General features: G+C 39.8%; 2 protein-coding genes across 3 annotated transcripts in view; both read right to left on the bottom strand.

The window, feature by feature from the left end:
* Positions 1-1954, bottom strand: part of LOC134791027 (NADH dehydrogenase [ubiquinone] flavoprotein 1, mitochondrial-like) — a 35789-nt gene extending 33835 nt beyond the window's left edge. Inside the window, exons 1-3 of the mRNA XM_063762075.1 lie at positions 1824-1954; positions 1451-1669; positions 787-1079 (exon numbers count right to left, since the gene is read on the bottom strand). Coding sequence (XP_063618145.1) covers positions 787-1079; positions 1451-1669; positions 1824-1872 — 561 coding nt within the window. The 5' untranslated portion in view covers positions 1873-1954. The remainder of the gene's footprint in view (positions 1-786; positions 1080-1450; positions 1670-1823) is intronic.
* A 1419-nt stretch (positions 1955-3373) lies between these two features.
* LOC134790944 (NADH dehydrogenase [ubiquinone] flavoprotein 1, mitochondrial-like) lies at positions 3374-6494 on the bottom strand. 2 transcript variants are annotated; one of them, XM_063761962.1, is made up of 8 exons: positions 6383-6494; positions 5941-6147; positions 5558-5850; positions 5039-5269; positions 4612-4844; positions 4216-4419; positions 3779-3846; positions 3374-3628 (listed from the first exon to the last, which is right to left on the bottom strand). In XM_063761962.1, the coding sequence occupies exons 1-8, from the start codon at positions 6429-6431 to the stop codon at positions 3489-3491; spliced, it is 1425 nt and encodes a 474-aa protein (XP_063618032.1). In that variant the 5' UTR covers positions 6432-6494; the 3' UTR covers positions 3374-3488. The 2 variants fall into 2 exon arrangements, with proteins under 2 accessions (XP_063618032.1, XP_063618033.1); XM_063761963.1 differs by lacking the exon at positions 3779-3846 and having other exon boundaries at positions 3458-3628.
* Between the last annotated feature and the right edge of the window lie 11710 nt (positions 6495-18204).

The following is an 18204-nucleotide window of genomic DNA, read 5'->3' as shown; positions in this document are numbered from 1 at the left end:
TTCTCTATTCCACTGGTAAATACTATGGAATCTGTCAGTCATAGCATACTGGTAGCGTATTGGTCCTTTACCAACTTAGGTTAGTACAATCACAGACCTGAACTGAATAAATTTAATGTACAATACAAAATGACTTTTGTCCACCAGAGGTGTCCATAGAACTTATCCTACAAGTAAATAATAAACGAATTACCATTAGCCCCAATTATAATTTTCTCTGATGTTAGGGGTCATCCATTAATTACATCACACGTTTAGGGGGGGTCAAGAAAATGTGACATGTTGTGACAAGGGGGAGAGGGGTGTCACAAACTTTGTGACGTCACTTTAACTTCATCAGTAAACAAAATTTTACTTTAATCATTTTATTTACTGTACAGTTCAAAAACAAGTTTTTGGAACGATAATCGTTTTTATTAGTTTAATTTTTTTTCATAATCAGTTTTGGGTTATAAATTTACTAATATTTTGACAAAAAATTAATAATACTTAATTCGATTTGCCGATTTCGTTGAAAAAATGTGACGTCACACCAGGGGGGGAGGGGTTTGCCAAATGTGACCAAGTGTGACAAGGAGGGGGGAGGGGTCAAAAAACCTTGAAATTCGTGTGACGTAATTAATGGATGACCCCTTATCCTATCAAGTCTCCTAATGAATACTAAATAACACAGTGACAACAACCTTTGTCATATTTTGTCATTGGTTAAGAGTTTGTGTAAGCTAACTTTCCACGGACTTGACCAGAATAAAGTTTGGTATGTCTTTATAAAACGTTTTCTCTTACCTCAGCAATTGCCACCTGCAGGTTGCTAGCCTCATTGTAAAACTCTCCTCTGATATAAATATAGGCAGCCTGTGCACCCATACAAGCCCCAGCAATCAAGCACCCCTCAACCAGCTTGTGCGGGTCGTGGCGCATAATCTCACGGTCTTTGCATGTGCCTGGCTCACCCTCGTCAGCGTTCACTACCAGGTATTTGGGGCGGCCGTCGGAGGGCTTATTCATGAAGGACCATTTCATACCGGTGGGGAAACCGGCGCCTCCGCGGCCACGGAGACCTGAGGACTTCATTTCATCTGGGAAATTGAGAATTTAGGTAAGTTAAAAAATTTGAAGTACACACTGCTCCTACAATAGCCGGGTTCACACAGAGCGAATTTCCTCGCACAAAAAGGCCAGTGTAGACGTGCCTCGGCCGCATTGTCTCGGGCGATTGCCTTGGCCGTTTTGTGCGCGAGGAAATTGCCTCATGCGTATGCTCGCTCTGTGTGGACCTGGCTAATGAATGTATTATGACATGAATTGATAAACTAATTGTTATACATGCGAGGCCAAAACAAATCTTCTAGATCATCTAATTATGCAGCAGTAATCCACTAATAAAAATCTCCACAGAGTCAATAAAAAGGGAATTTATACTCATAAGACAATATATTAAGCTACTTACTGACAATCCAGTCAGTGCCCTTTAAGATGATTTCTTTAGTCAAGTACCAATCGCCGCGACTCATGGCGCCCTTCAATCGCCAGTCGTGTCGGCCGTACAAGTTAGTAAAAACCCTGTCAGCATCCGCCAGGGGCCCATATTTCGCCTTTTGTGGCGGAGCCTGCGTCTGCTGGAACCGCACGGGCACATTGTTGACGCTCACCAGCGGCCCAACTACACCTGGAAAACACCACAATACGTCAACATTATGTAAGATTCAGCACTACGCACTAAACTGCTACGGTTTCACAGAGCGATCACAGAGGTTGTGACTGCCCTAGAAGCTTCTACTGAGGAACCGAAAGCTTTGCTTTACAGTTTTGAGTCTATTTACCCAGGTGAGCCTTCGTTCCCTGAATAACTCGCGCTAATGCACCAGCCATTTTTACAAAACTGACCAAAAATCAGGGAGCTGTCATTCCAAACATATGCTAAGGACTTTTTAATAAGTTTCCTTAGTTCAGATACAAGTTTTTTGGCCTAGTCTAGGCGTTTATAACAGTGATTCAAACATACCGGATACGGAAATTGCCTCCCGTGTGAGCATGGAAGATGATACAGTTATATATCATTAAAATTTACGCGGGCAAGCCCCCGTAACACACAGCACATTACTACCAGTAGTAATGAATGTGCTGTTTGTTCTATGAATTGTTATTGCATGAATGAATAATAGTATTTTAGATTATCGAGGATGGTAGATGGCAGATCGTGCAGTTCAGTTTGTGAACACATTTTAAAGGTAAAATATTTATTATGAGTTTTTTCGGAGGTACAATTATATAAGACTTACCATTTTCCCAACAATGCTATGTGGTGAACAAACGTAGGTATTGCATTTATATTTCCTATTACCGCGAGATAATTTATTTCAGCGACATTACTTCTCGGTTTATCTTAAATTCTGCTTCTGTCAAATCTGTCATAGTTTGACCAGAGCCAAAGACTATCATAAATGCGAGAACGTCAAAGTAACAAACCAGCCAGCATTCGCGCTTATCAAGGAGGCTCTATCTAAGCACTCTAAGCAGTATGATTTTATGCTCTTTGGCAGTAGTCACATCACTGCACCTCTAGCATAACTTACCGCGACAGGCGTGAGAAGAGACAGATCGCGATGGGATCTTAGAGGATATAACCAACGGAGACGCTATGTCTAAAATTTTCGGTACAAAATAGTCTGCCGTTTTTTGCGGGGGAGGGGCACATCAAATGTATAGGTACGTCATGTCAGATAAACGTCAGTCCATACGTATGGTTGACATGTGGTTGACCATTGGCCGCCTTTTTTCGACAGAGGGGAACGCCTGTTAATGGCGGCTCCGATGGGATCGACATCAAGATCGACATACTTTGAATTACATTACTCTTTGAATGATGTACTCTGAATGTAGGGCACTTCCCGCACCTGTATTCAAAAAGTACAATATATCCTATCTTATACCTTTAAACGAGCTATTCTTGTATTATACTTTTATATATTATGGGATCTGAGAAACGGCTCTAACAATTTCGATTAAATTTGCTATATGGAGGTGACAAATCGATCTAGTTAGGTCTTATTTCTGGGAAAACACACATTTTTGAGCTTTCATATTTTCATATGTTTTAATCTCCTAGAAATTATTTTTTGATACGAAATGCCAATGTCAGCGATCACAAGGGAATGTGCGTGAAATGGAGGAGACTTACTACTTTCAAAGTGAATGAAATTTTGAATCTAACTGTTGAGTGGAAATAATGAGACAAGAAAACATTGAATTTTTTAATAATTTTATTTCATTTTGAAGATATTGCTATTGGTTAACACCAGTTTTACTTTTGTTGCTGTACCTAACATTGTATATTGCACATCAACAAATGAGTGCAAACATTTTTTCAAACACTACAACTCTAATTTTCCTAATCTTTTCGACATCAACATTTGAACAGGCGGTAGGCGACTAGCTACGAAATTATTTTCGGGGTCTTATAAAAATCCTGATTTTTATAGACATTATTAGAAGCAGCGCTCTGCTTTGCTTGGGCCGAAGCAGCAGGCATACTCTTGAATACGGCGCTCTAGTTCAGGTCTGAAGTGGCGGATAAGACCCTGGATCGGCCAGGCAGCGCCATCAGCTAGTGCACAGATAGTATGCCCTGTGAGAAAAAAAATAACAAGTTACAGAGTTAGACTAGAGCTACCGATGATGTTAAACGACTCCATTGAGTCCTTGTTTCTTTTCTACATCAGCTAATCATTTTTAGATATTGTACACCCATCTATCTTGAGATTTATGTGAAATTCACCTTCAATTTGCTTAGACATTTCCCACAGCATGTCGATTTCTTTCAAGGCAGCATTTCCACAGACAAGTCTAAGTAAAAATATAATATGAATAATTAATATTTTATTAAACATGGCTTAAATTACGTGTTAGTCTAACTACTACTAACATAATTTGTTGACTTTTGAAGGATTAAATATCTATATCGTGGCCTGATTATAGATTTTTATCATTTCAGATTTAGGATATGCCAATAATGCCATCATAAAATTGATCACTTCATGATACTCGTATGGTCAGATTATGCTTGACTTTTCATAATGTGACCAACTCAGTATATCACGCATTAATTGTAAGATCCGGCCACGACATCTATGAAATCACTTGCTGGGCATTATTTCACTTCTGGATAAAGGCACTTTACCTCGAGGTACCAACTAGCTCTACTTTAGTCTTTACCTTTGGAGAATCTTCTTCATCCAGCCTACACCCTCGCGGCAAGGCGTGCACTGGCCACAAGACTCATGTGCATAGAACGTGAGCAGCCGATCAATGGCTTTCACTATGTCGGTCTGCTGGTTCATAACTATCATCGCTGCTGTGCCAAAAGATGAATTCACCGACATTAAGTCGTCGTAATCCATAAGTACTGTCTCACATATGCTGGAAGACAAATACAAAATCATTATTCTGTTTCTGAATGAACCCAATCTGAAACTTAAAGTGCGTTACATATTCCTCTGGAGATAGTCCCACTCCCACCTCCTAGAATGGAATTTCAGCATTCAAAGATAGAACACCTCAGCGCTGGTATTAATGGATTTTGAAAAAATTAGCTCTTTTTTAAGATCTTACTGTTTAGGTAAAAGAGGACAAGATGATCCTCCAGGAATAACCGCCAACAGGTTATCCCATCCTCCCAAAACACCACCGGCGTGCATTTCGATCAACTCTCTGAGCGGGATGCTCATCTCCTCTTCGACGGTGCATGGCGTGCACACGTGTCCTGAGATGTTAAATACCTTGGTGCCATGGTTACGTGGTCGACCGAGTGACGCATACCAGGCTCCACCGCGTCGGAGGATCGTCTGAGGAGATTCAGTAAATGCTATGACAATCAATCTATAAACGGAACGAATGATAAAAAAGGTGGTTATGGTGACAAAACGATGTAGTCAGCGTTAACAAAGAAGAACAAAAGGGAAGATCATTAAATTATCAACAGGTATATGTTACTAAATAAAGTTTTGAGTTATATTAAAATAGAACACTTTCAACTTACTGGTGACGAAGAAATAGTTTCCACATTGTTCACGGTAGTAGGGCACCCGAAAAGACCAATATCTGCTGGGAAGGGTGGCTTCAGCCTTGGTTTACCCTGCTTGCCCTCTATGGACTCGATGAGGGCAGTCTCCTCGCCACAGACATATGCACCAGCGCCGCGGTGCACAAACACGTCGTAGTCAAAACCAGAGCCGCAGGCGTTTTTACCAATGAGACCCGCTTGGTAGGCCTACAGGAATTGTAACATGTGGGATAAAATTGCCCGGAAAGGAGACTAGTGCTTATAATAATTGTTCGTGTGTATGTTTTACTGTTCGTAGTTTGGGATGAACAGCTCGGGACTTCGTGTCGGAAGCCGGTGTTGCTCGAAGGCTTGGGAGCTACCTCTTATTTGTTCTATTTTCTAATTGTCAGATGATGGTTGTGTCAGAAAGTGTGTTACAGGCAAATAATAATGACAAGCAGTATTACTACAGCAGCGAAGGATATTTTTCTGTCGTTTTGAGCTGAGTCTTACCTCAGCAATCGCCATCTGGAGAATGTTAGCTTCATTGTAAAATTCTCCTCTTATATAAACATAGGCAGCATGTGCTCCTATAGCAGCACCAGCGAGCAAGGCCCCTTCAATGAGCTTATGGGGATCATGGCGTATGATCTCTCTGTCCTTGCACGTGCCAGGTTCACCCTCATCCGCATTGACTATCAGGAATTTGGGACGACCATCAGATGGCTTTTTCATGAAGGACCACTTCATGCCAGTGGGGAAACCCGCACCACCGCGACCTCGAAGGCCTGAAGTCTTCATTTCATCTAGGGTATTAAGAATTTTGATGTTCATAAGCAGGTCTCACTGTGTGAATGTATGTATTAAATAAGGAACAGATATTTTAAAATACTAACTGATAATCCAGTCAGAGCCCTTCATGATGATTTCTTTAGTCAAGTACCAATCACCTCGACTTAAGGCACCTGCAAGTCGCCAGTCGTGCCTGCCATACAAATTCGTAAAAATTCTGTCGCTGTCACAAAGCGGTCCACCCCGCGTTTTCCCTGTCTGCTGGAATCGCACTGATAAATGATTGACGATTCCGATTCGGCTAGGAACACCTGAAATTATATGAAGGCCATGAGGTCAGCCATAGTTTGGTTGGCCTAGGCCAGCAGGTAGCCCTAGGGCTATCTCATTTCAAACACAGACAAAGAGAATCATACTGTCTTTGTCTTACGCTAGTACTAGCACCCACAAGAAAGAGATGAGTGAGTATAATACTATAATACAAAAAATATCATACCATACCACGATAAACAGTCATGAAAGGTGGCTAATTATAATTTTACTTACCTGATGATGCTTTTGTAGTATTCATTATTCTTGCTAGAGTTCTAGCCATGATAAACAACAATCTAACCAAAACAGCGATAGTTCAAAAATTGACAGCAGTGTCAAAATATTTGTCTTTGCCACGAAAATCTCTAACATTGCTCTTCATCAGTTACAGTCTGTCAAGCCATTTCCGTCAGTGGAAAAAAGCGGCAAATTTAAACAATGTAAGCGAAGGGTTGTCCAGCCATAGAACATTTGAGTTTCGCGCTTTTTCTACTGACAAAGTTGTTTGACAGACTATATCTCTACCATTGACGTATATAATCACAGGACTGGCCTTACGGGCAATAAGAATGGGGCCAGTGCCAGTACAGCGGTGTGACACCGCTACAACGCGATTGGTTGATGAGTTCGCATCACGCACGCGATTGGTTGATGAGTTCGCATCACGCGCGCGATTGGTCGCAACTAGCTGCGTTAGGCTGCGCGATTGGCTCGAATTGGTGAATCACACCGCTGAACTAGTACCATTTTTAGTGCTCGTAAGGCCAGTCCATAGATATAATACGTCAATGATCTCTACACTGTGTGTCTTAGAGGATATAACCAAACGGAGAAGACATGTCTATAATTTTCGGTACAAAATAGTCTGCCGTTTTTTGCGGGGGAGGGGCACATCAAATGAAACGGATGCTGCAGTTTTCTTGGGTATACATATTGATAAAAACTGCAATTGGAAAGCTCATATCAACTACTTATGTAATAAGCTAGATCGTTTTGTTTATGTTTTGTATCGTTTGCGTTCTATTGTCTCTGAAGCGGCAGCAACCGCAGCCTTTCACGGCTATGTATCATCACAAATTCGATACGGCTTAATAATATGGGGCAACTCTACCGAGGCCGATAGAGTCTTTAAAGCGCAAAAAAGATGTGTGAGATCATTATGCGGGGCCCACTACTTAGATAGCTGCAAGCCATTATTTAAAAGAAAAAAAATACTGCCTTTACCATCCTTGTACGTGTTCGAAATGTGTAAATTTGTTAAAAATAATATAGGTTTGTTTAAAAAAAAGGGCAACGATAAACGGCACAAACACGACCTAGAGATACCGACGCATCAAAGGCTAAAGCTGTTCCAAAATAACTGCTATTGTATGGCTGTAAATTTGTATAATTCTATTCCTGTTGGTATAAGGATACTAGAAGGAAGTGAGAGTCAGGATCGCGGGTGTACCTAAATAAAAATAAACAAAAAGCATACCATATTTTAGTACCTAATTTGTACTATTTGGTACCTCCTTTAAAAAAATTAGTACCTCACGGTATTAAAAGTTATTACCAAAAAACATTACACCCGCCATTCTGACAGTCAGAATGGCGGGTGTATTTTATTACGCAATGATCCCGCGATTATTGATAAATTCTATAAAAGCCAAATTTTAGTACCTTTTTAGTACTTTCATATTCAATTATAAATTGAGCCATTTTATTTGTGGTTTCCGAGTTTTACTCATTTTACACTTTACATTGCTATTACAATTTTGCAGGCGCTTTAATTTTTCACCGTATCGATTTCGTTTTTAAGAAAAAACGCTACGCTACAACTATTGTTATTACGCCAGGATTTAGTACCTTTTACGTTTAATTTGTTACCTTTTCACGATTAATCTGTTAAGTTCAATTAACTATGAAAATTACGTCTTACAAATGGCCAGGCGCCATGTCATAGAATTCTTCGTATGAAAAAATTCTACTCTTCATTGTGCTTGTAATTGTGTACCTAATACCTACTTTTAAGTATATGGTGATTAATGAAATAAAACCCGCAAATTATGTCTGTTTGTCGGTATATGACTTCTCGTCCCGTTGATGTCCTTTTTAGGGTTCCGTACCAAAAAAGTACAAAAGGAACCCTCATGGTGCGACTCTGTCCGTCTGTCCGTCCGTATGTCACATCGCTAAATATATGGAGAACTACGGAAGCTATCGATTTAAAATTTGGAATGATTATTTGTTTATGAATTTTTAATAATTATGGAAAATGCCCAATATAAAGAGGGGGCAAAATTTACAAGTCTATAGTTACTAGGTCGAGTAGGATATCATTTGAAAGCGCTCGAATTGAACATTACAAAACATTTCTTTTTCACACTGAAAAATAAATTTATATTTGAAGGAAAAATGTGAAAAACAAAACTATTAAGGTCAATGTGGCCAAATCCGTCAGAGGAGTAAATCCGTCCAACAACATTTGCGACTATTCTAACAACAGTATACACTTGCTGACTCGATCGCTAAAGCAGAGAGCATATTTAATACCAGTAGTCAAAAACAGATCATAACAGTAGTCAGAAACAGCGCTCAGTCGCCAGTAAATGAAAAAAAATAACGCTATTAAAGTTCAGGTGCGCTCCGAACTTGATATCGAGCTAAGTGTGCTGCTCTGTTTTGTGAAGTTGGGATGAGACGATGTAAGTTATGCCTTAATAATGGCTTATTTAGAATTTTAGACGATGCGAGAACTCGCATGCGAGTTTCATTACACTGCGGTTTTTGATCGGTCGGTTGAATTGAACGTAACCAACAGTCCGCAATGTAACTAAAATGCATGCGAATTCGCGCGCAGTCTAAATCAGCCCTTAGTATGTTTATTATTGTTCGATATGCATGTTTATCGGTCTTTTTATCCATTTTACATTATAATCTCTTGGTGAGAAACCATGGGTGGTTAAAATTTGTGTTTACAAAACTATCGAGCGGACAAATCCGTCAATTACGAAACGGGAAAAATCGTCATGTGCCGGAATTTCCCTATTTCATATATTGCCAACCTTTTTTGATTTGACTCACTTAGGTAAGTATAACTCATATCATACTCATGCAGTGATGCGAGATTTTTACTGAATTCTCAAATTTCTCATATAAATTCGTGGTAGCTTTCGTACATCAATCTAAGATATCTGTGCTGTATTATTTAAAATTAAAAAGTAGATATTATTTTTAAACTTTTTTTAAAGGTTAAATTTAAAAATAGGACGGATTTGCCCCAAGAATATATTTGGGAATAAAATCTAAATTTAACCTTAAATTGATAGTGTAGTAAATGAAGCAAGTTGTTGTATGGAGACCCATGCATTAATTTCTCAGTCGATGATATTTAGCTTGGTTATTGTATAGTATGAGCCGAGACTAACATTATAAATATCCAAAAAAAAACACTCCTAAGTTAGGTAAAAACACAAATCTGATTATATATTGAACCGAGTAATTCCTCAGTCCAAAATTATTTTACAAAATAAGTTATTTGTATCAGTATGTGATACTAGAAAAAAATCTAAAAGTTTTGTCAAACATGAGAATATTTTTTTATAATACTTCCTTTTTTTGACGCTCATTTTCATCGGAAAATTGCTCTGTCATTTTTTTCTTCTTATATGATCTTAGAATATAATTTGGCGCAGTGGGTAAAAAAATCCAAAAAAAATGCGTATCGAAATGTATGTATTATAGAACTATTCAAAACTGAGAGTGGAAAATTTTTAGATTTTCATTTTGTAGGTATAAAACGGCAATAAAATGGCATTCCAGTGAAAAAATTAGACTGAGCAATTTTCCGGTCCAAGACACGCCAAAAAATTTTATTTTATTAATACTGTTATTTCTGCTGGGATATTTTTTTGATATTTCATATATTGTTGGAACACGTTACATGAATATGTCCGGTGAAGAAAGTTTGAACGGAGCATTTTTCCGTAAAAAGATATTAACGATTTAAGACTTTAGGTATTTACTTTAATTCTATTATTATTCCTTCTTCCTCGCGTTATCCCGGCATTTTGCCACGGCTCATGGGAGCCTGGGGTCAGGGTTGGGCAGTATTTCAATTACATGTATTTGAAATACATTTTAGTATTTTGTATTTGTATTTCAAATACTACCTGGAAAAGTATTTTGTATTTGGTATTTCAAATACTGCACTCACATGTATTTTGTATTTTGTATTTCAAATACTTTAAGCTTCAAAATACATTTCTACAAAATACATTTTTTTATTAAATTCTTTGATCCTAAAATGGAACGTTTTTTTAAATATAATGTACGACTTGTACGAGGTGCAAATATGTAGGTACAATGCGCGAGCTATTCTGCGCGGAACTTTTCGTCAACAGCCAGGGGATAGGGTCATTGCAGTAGTTTCCGTCCATGCTCTAGTTTTCGACCACTTGACAGATTAGCAAATAATATATTTCATTTTTAATTTACTATTTGCCAAATATAATTTTTATATGTAGACAGATATATTGTTTAGCTAAGGATTGAAATCAGTCCAAATTTGTGCAGCAATGTAGGTTTATACCTATTCAAATTTCGTCAAGTGGAAGAAAACTAGAGCTGGACGAAAACAAGCACAATGACCCTATACATTTTTAGGAAAGGATATTCGTTAAAAACCGGCCAAGTGCGAGTCGGACTCGCGCACGAAGGGTTCCGTACCATAATGCAAAAAAACGGCAAAAAAAGACGGTCGTTGCTTAACTTCGGTCAAAAATCACGTCTGTTGTATGGGAGCCCCACTTAAATCTTTATTTTATTCTGTTTTTAGTATTTGTTGTTATAGCGGCAACAGAAATACATCTGTGAAAATTTCAACTGTCTAGCTATCACGGTTCGTGAGATACAGCCCGGTGACAGACGGACGGACGGACGGACGGACGGACGGACGGACAGCGGGGTCTTAGTAATAGGGTCCCGTTTTACCCTTTGGGTACGGAACCCTAAAAAACTAAATGATTAAACAAAAAAAAATTAAAAGTATTTTGTATTTTGTATTTGAAATACATTATTTTAAACACTGTAATTTGTATTTTGTATTTCAAATACCAGTCACCAAAGTAGTTTGTATTTGGTATTTCAAATACTTTTAAAAATGTATTTTGTAATTTGTATTTGAAATACGTGGAAGCCAGTATTTTGCCCAACCCTGCCTGGGGTCCGCTTAACAACTAATCCCAAGAATTGACGAAGGCACTAGTTTTTACGAAAGCGACTGCCATCTGACCTTTCAACCCAGAGGGGAAACTAAGCCTTATTGGGATTAGTCCGGTTTCCTCACGATGTTTTCCTTCACCGAAAAGCAACTGGTAAATATCAATGATATTTCGTACATAAGTTCCGAAAAACTCATTGGTACGAGCCGGGGTTTGAACCCGCGACCTCGCTCGCTCTTACCGCTAGGCCACCAGCGCTATTATTATTATTCTTATTATTCTTTGGAAATTTATACAATACTTTTTATTTATTGATACTTTATCATACTGTAAAGTTTTTTCTGGCTGAGGAATTACTGCGGGGTCCACTACCTTTATTTACTACACTATGAGTTCACTAAGGTTTAGTTTCGATTAAGGGTAATATAGTGGTATTTATGTTCACTTGACGTAAGTACCTACATGTTTGTACTACGTCACGATACAAGAAAAATCGTTGGTTGACAGAAATGCCCCAAACCCTAGGGAAAATCCGTCAACTGACATGTCTTTAAAAAAAATCATATTTAAATAACCAGCAGTACTAGGAGTTTAATATGAGTACCTTTATATAAATAAATAAAATATATAAATAATTAATATTGGGGACATCTTACACAGATCAACCTAGCCCCAATCTGAGCAAAGCTTGTATTATGGGCGCTAGGCGACGATATACATACTTATATAGATAAATACATACTTATATACATAGAAAACACCCATGACTCAGGAACAAATATTAGTGTTCATCACACAAATAAATGCCCTTACTGGGATTCGAACCCAGGACCGTCGGCTTCGCAGGCAGGGTCACTACCCACTAGGCCAGACTGGTCGTCTATATCTCATAGGTTAAATAAATGCTTAATCTATTACAGTGATAAGGTTTATTAAAAAGTTAATATCATCATAGTTATGACCGGCCAAAGTGAACTTAAACTATGACGGAAATGCCCTCATTGACCTTAAATCCCCCCCTAAGTATCCCCGAAAAACCAACATACATACAGTGAGTATTTTAGTTACTAAACGTGTCTGAACACCAAAAATTTAGTCGAGAAGACTAGTAAGAGTGGTGGAGTGAGGCCACGGGGAGGCTCACTCGCCAGAAAAAATAGAACAAAATGGATCCATTCGACTAATTTACTGACTAATCTACTCGACTAAATTGTTGGTGTTCAGACACGTAATACTCGCAACTCGCCACTCGACTATGTAGTCCGAACTAGGCTAGACATTGATACTCAAGGCGGTTTGTGTACAAGTGGCTTAACCGCGAAACGCAAAAATCGAAACTTCGTTATCTGCCTCTCTATCGATCGAATATGCAAGAGTGATAGAGAGGCAGAAACCGAACTTTTGATTTTCGTGTTTCGCGGTAGGCCCTGTGTTGGTGCTAGTGACGCCCTCTACGCAGAGTTTTGCGTAATATTCCCTGTGGGGTCGCTTTCCGTGCCATATTCATACTCAGACACAGCGACCTTGTCAGAAGAAAAACTGTACCAAGACGATAGAAAAACATCATGTAATAGTTAAATGAAATAATTGCTTGTATTTCTAAAAGGTATGTATTTCAATCGTATGTCTTCTTAGCAAAATCAACGGGATCCCACAAAGAAGTATATTCATCACACTAATATACCGACAAACAGACATAATTTGCGGGTTTTATTTGATTAATCAGTAATCACGATATACTTAAGAGTAGGTATAGGTACACGGTACGCGGAATTTTTTCATAGGAAGAATTCTTTGACATCGCGCCTGGCCATTTGTAAGAGGTAATTTTCATACTTAATTGAACTTAACAGATTAAACGTGAAAAGGTAACAAATTAAACGTAAAAGGTACTAAATCCTGGCGTAATAACAATAGTTGTAGCGTAGCGTTTTTTCTTAAAAACGAAATCGATACGGTGAATAATCGAAGCGCCTGTAAAATTGTAATAGCAATGTAAAGTGTAAAATGAGTAAAACTCGAAAACCACAAATAATGTGGCTCAATTTATAAATGAATATGAAAGTACTAAAAAGGTACTAAAATTTGTCTTTTATAGAATTTATCAATAATCGCGGGATCATTGCGTAATAAAATACACCCGCCATTCTGACTGTCAGAATGGCGGGTGTAATGTTTTTTGGTGATAACTTTTAATACCGTGAGGTACTAATTTTTTTAAAGGAGGTACCAAATAGTACAAATTAGGTACTAAAATATGGTATGCTTTTTGTTTATTTTTATCTAGGTACACCCGCCATCCTGACTCTCACAGAAGGAAAGGCTTTTCAAAAAAAATTGTATAGTCTACTATTGGAACCATAGATGTAAGTAAATTGAGGTAGATATGGTACCAGGCACACGATCGTGAGCCATTAAATATAGGTTCCGGAACCTTTTCATTCATTCTTTTAAAATTATGGCTTCAGCCCATTGGGGCTATTTTGCCAGTGTCAAGGTCGTAGTAGCAGGGTAAAACGATTGAAATTGTACGGTTAGTACAAGACAGTGTACGGTGATTTAGCTCTTGTAAATCGATAGCGGGCTTTACAAGAGACACGTGGACAACCGGCCGTAGACTCCAAAATGATGGTTAAACGTGCTTCAAGATAAATTCTCCATTCACTGCACACTACCACATTAGTTTACTGTATAATAGGCTATCGATATTACACTTTAAACAATATTAATGAGCAAAAAACGAATCAATTAATCTCGCCGCGTGCCATCAAGATGGCGCTCGATCCGGAAGTCTCCGGAACCTATATTTAGTTAGCCGTATGGGTGACGCCAACCTGTCAAGTTGTCAAAATCGTTGGATCAAATTTTAGTTTTGTCAACTATGAACGTCACACGTCTACATAAATAAAAGGTCATTGATTGGAACATTGTTTTTATAACTTAAATGATTTAAAACAACATTTTAAAATTAATAATTTTAGATAGGATTTAATTAAGTAGGAATTTGACATTGATACACATTAACATTTTTTATTTTTTCTGTATTTTTTCATTTATTGGAAATTTAATTTGATTATGAATGCTGAAATTTCAGCGGGACATGTAAATAATTGTACAGTTTACTGTTGGAAAATCGATAATGACATGAATGATTAAAAATTTAATACAACTATTTATAATTATCAATATTTAGATAATTTAGTTTAGTAATTTGACATTGATACACATTGACATTTTTTTTTCTTTCTCTTCAACATTATTCTGTACTGCTTATTTAATATTTGTTATGTAATTTTGTGATAAATATTTGAATGCTGAAATTCCAGCCAGACATGTAAAGAACTGAATTTGTATATATTGACATCTTATTTATAACTCGTGTTTTATCATCAAACATCAAACATCATCAACATTTATTCAGCAAATAGGCCACAAGGGCACTTTTACACGTCATCATTGAATTTACATACAAGCAAAAATAATAACATCAACATATCAAATAAACGATTATCTTATCTTATCTTAAATGTATACGTAACGTCAAAATAGCCATGTCAGATAAACGTCAGTCCATACATGTGGTTGACCAATTGGCCGCCTATTTTCGACAGAGGGGAACGCCTGTTAATGACCACTCCGTTTGGTTATATTCTCTAAGGTGTGCGTCTGTCCTGTCCTTTAAGGCCTCATACGGACGAGCGCTTTTTCAACGCGCGTTACAAAAGCGCTTCAATCCGTCCACTCCACATGCTACAATCGATTTAATAGCGAGCGAGGAACATATATCTCTTTCTCGCTCTCACTTATGGGTGCGGTGCACCGTGACCTAGGTGCGGTGCGCTAGTGTGTTAGAGTGAATAGAGTGGTATTCCACCTGTCCAATTTCTTTGTCCAATGTGCATTGCGTCTCACTCTCTCATTAAGCAAAATGTGAGATGCAAATATATTTTTTTCTACTGTAGATGTGGAAGGTAGAGTTGTGCTAGGCGTGGTAAGCGGGTGCGGATGCAGGGGCAAATAATAAGCACCAAACGTTCGTTTTCGCACACCGATTTATTGTCCGTAACGGCACACAATACACATCTATATAAAATAGAAGGAGTGAGAGCGAAAGCCAAACAATTATTACAAAATACAAATTTAACGGGAAAAAGCAACTTAGTATGACAGCCACGATAACAAAGTTCGTCTCTAAGGGCTCACTGCGCCTGCGGGAGGCGGGCGCAATACATCGCTGTCAGCGCTGCAGCCGAGGGTCGATCGTTAGACCGTCAAGCACGGCGCGCAGCGCTTACAGCTGCTCTAGGATTATTTACACAGCACAGAGCTCATACAACTGAATATTATCTAATAATAAAATCGGTCGCTCTGTCCGCGAGTAATTAAAATATATTTGGGATAAATTATAAATTCATCCCTACATCACCCCCCTCCAGAGACCGTCAAGGGCGATAGAAAAATAAAAAATAACTTAATAATAATAATCTGGGATACGCACTGTACGTCCTGACCTAGTCTTTTTCACCGTATTTTCAGTCTCAGGAGTAGGTTGAACAGATGGAACAGTAATAGGTACACTCGGCTCATCGGCCAGTATGTATGCGGGTTTAATGCGGTCTATAGACACTGTTACACTTTTGCCGTTCACACGCAACTTAAACACTTTATCACTTCTGTCGAGCACTTCGTACGGACCAGTATACGCAGGCTGCAGTGGTGGATGACTCGCATCGTCTCTGAGCAGCACGTGACTGGCAGTTTTGAGGTCCTTATATATGAACACTCGTCTATTGCTTGTATGGCGTGACGCTGGCACTGGAGTGAGATCATGGGCAAACTTACGCAGGCGTGCGACATAATCAGTCACGTCAATGGTGTCATCGGGCGCCTGGGCGTGCAATAGCTCCCCTGGCAATCTCAGTGGCTCTCCGTATACGAGCTCAGCAGTCGAAGCGTTAAGATCCTCCTTGTACGCACTACGTATCCCAAGCAGGACCAAGGGTAATGTGTCTACCCAGTTGCTAGTTGCGTGACAGGTAATAGCGGCTTTCAACTGTCTATGAAAACGCTCCACGAGGCCATTACAGGCCGGATGGTAGGCCGTCGTGCGACGATGCTGGAAGCCAGCTAGCTCAGACAGATGCTTGAAGAGGCAGCTCTCGAACTGTCTGCCACGATCAGTTACGATGTCGTTGGGGCAGCCGAACCGTGATATCCAGCCATGTAGAAGTCCTCTGGCTACGGCTTCTGCTGTGATCTCTTGTAGCGGTACCACCTCAGGCCAACGTGTATATCGATCGACGGCTGTGAGGCAGTATTTAAATCCTTGAGATACTGGCAAGGGGCCTATGAGGTCTATATGTACATGCATGAACCTTGCTCTGGGAAGTCTGTATGTCCCAAGTGGTGCAGAAACATGACAAGTCACCTTGGCTCTCTGGCATGACAAACAGGTACGTGTCCATTCGCGGTAGTCTTTCTTGATACCTGGCCAAACGTACCGGTCTGTGACGAGCTTAACGGAAGCATTAGCACCAGGGTGGCTAAGGAAATGCAAGCTCTGGAACACTTGTCTGCGCAACTCCTTTGTGACATAAGGCCTGAGTGTCCGGTCGCTCTCGTCGCAATACAGTTCGGCCTGAATGCCTGGCAACTTAAACTTCTTCAGACGCAGCGAAGTGTCACTCTGTAAGAGTTCCTGCAACTCTGGATCTCTCGTCTGGGATTGCGCTAGCCGCTCCAAAGCGATCGGCTGTGCGACTTCCTCAACGCGCGACAGGGTGTCTGCCACCACGTTATCTTTCCCAGAGATATGTCTTATGTCAGTCGTGAATTGCGATATAAAATCCAAATGCCTGAACTGTCTTGGTGAGCAGTTATCCTTGCGCGAGTTGAAGGCGAAGCAGATAGGCTTGTGATCCGTATAGATTGTGAAGTCCCTGGCCTCAACCATGTGCCTGAAGTACTTTAGCGCTTCGTATATGGCCAGAAGCTCACGATCGTACGGTGAGTACTTACGTTGCGCGGGGCTCAATTTTCTCGAGAAGAACGCCAGGGGCTGCCACTGCTCGTCAATATACTGTTGTAGCGCGGCTCCCATGGCGGTATCAGAAGCGTCTGTGACAATGGCCAGCTTAGCCTGACTATTTGGATGCGCTAACAACGCAGCCTGACATAAGCTGTCCTTACAACGCTCAAAAGCCTCATGTTCTTCAGTGCTGAAGTTGACGGGATGAGATGGCTTTGCAGATCCAGTTAAAAGCGCATGAAGTGGAGCCTGCGATGCTGCTGCCCCGGGGATAAATCTGCGGTAAAAATTAACCATCCCCAAGAATCTGCGCAGCTCCCTCACGTTCTTTGGGACCGGGAATTCTTTGATGGCATCGACCTTAGATGGGAGGGGCTTAGTACCTCCGGCTGAAATGCTGTAGCCCAAGAACTTTACCTCCGATGCACCGAAGACACATTTGGAAGTGTTAACCACCATCCCATACTCCTGGAATTTGGCAAACAGCTGGCGCAGGTGCTCCTTGTGAGTTACTTCGTCTTTCGAGTACACTAGGAAGTCATCTAAATAGGCATAACAAAAATCCAGCCCCCTTACCATCTCGTCCACAAACCGTTGGAACGTCTGGGCAGCATTCCTGAGCCCGAACGTCATATACGGGAACTCGAAGAGACCAAACGGTGTGGTGATCGAGGTCTTCTGGATGTCTTCTGGGTTGACGGGGATCTGGTGGTACGCCTTCTCGAGGTCGATGGTGGAGAAAATCTGACAACCAGAAATACTGTGAGCAAAGTCATGTATATGCCGAATGGGATATTTATCCGGAATAGTTCTGGCATTGAGCA

This window comes from Cydia splendana, chromosome 5 (genome assembly GCF_910591565.1).
Source record: "Cydia splendana chromosome 5, ilCydSple1.2, whole genome shotgun sequence".
NCBI classification, from domain to species: Eukaryota; Metazoa; Arthropoda; class Insecta; order Lepidoptera; family Tortricidae; genus Cydia; species Cydia splendana.
This window is presented reverse-complemented; position numbering and strand designations above follow the sequence as displayed.

Bases quoted from the DNA above. Each gene is read 5' to 3' on its own strand.
- LOC134790944 (XM_063761962.1), bottom strand. From the start codon at position 6,431: ATGGCTAGAACTCTAGCAAGAATAATGAATACTACAAAAGCATCATCA. The intron at 5,270-5,557 runs GTAAGACTCAGC...CAATTCCTGTAG, and splicing joins TCCAGATGGCGATTGCTGAG to GCCTACCAAGCGGGTCTCAT. The intron at 3,629-3,778 runs GTGAATTTCACA...TTTTTCTCACAG, and splicing joins AATGTCTAAGCAAATTGAAG to GGCATACTATCTGTGCACTA.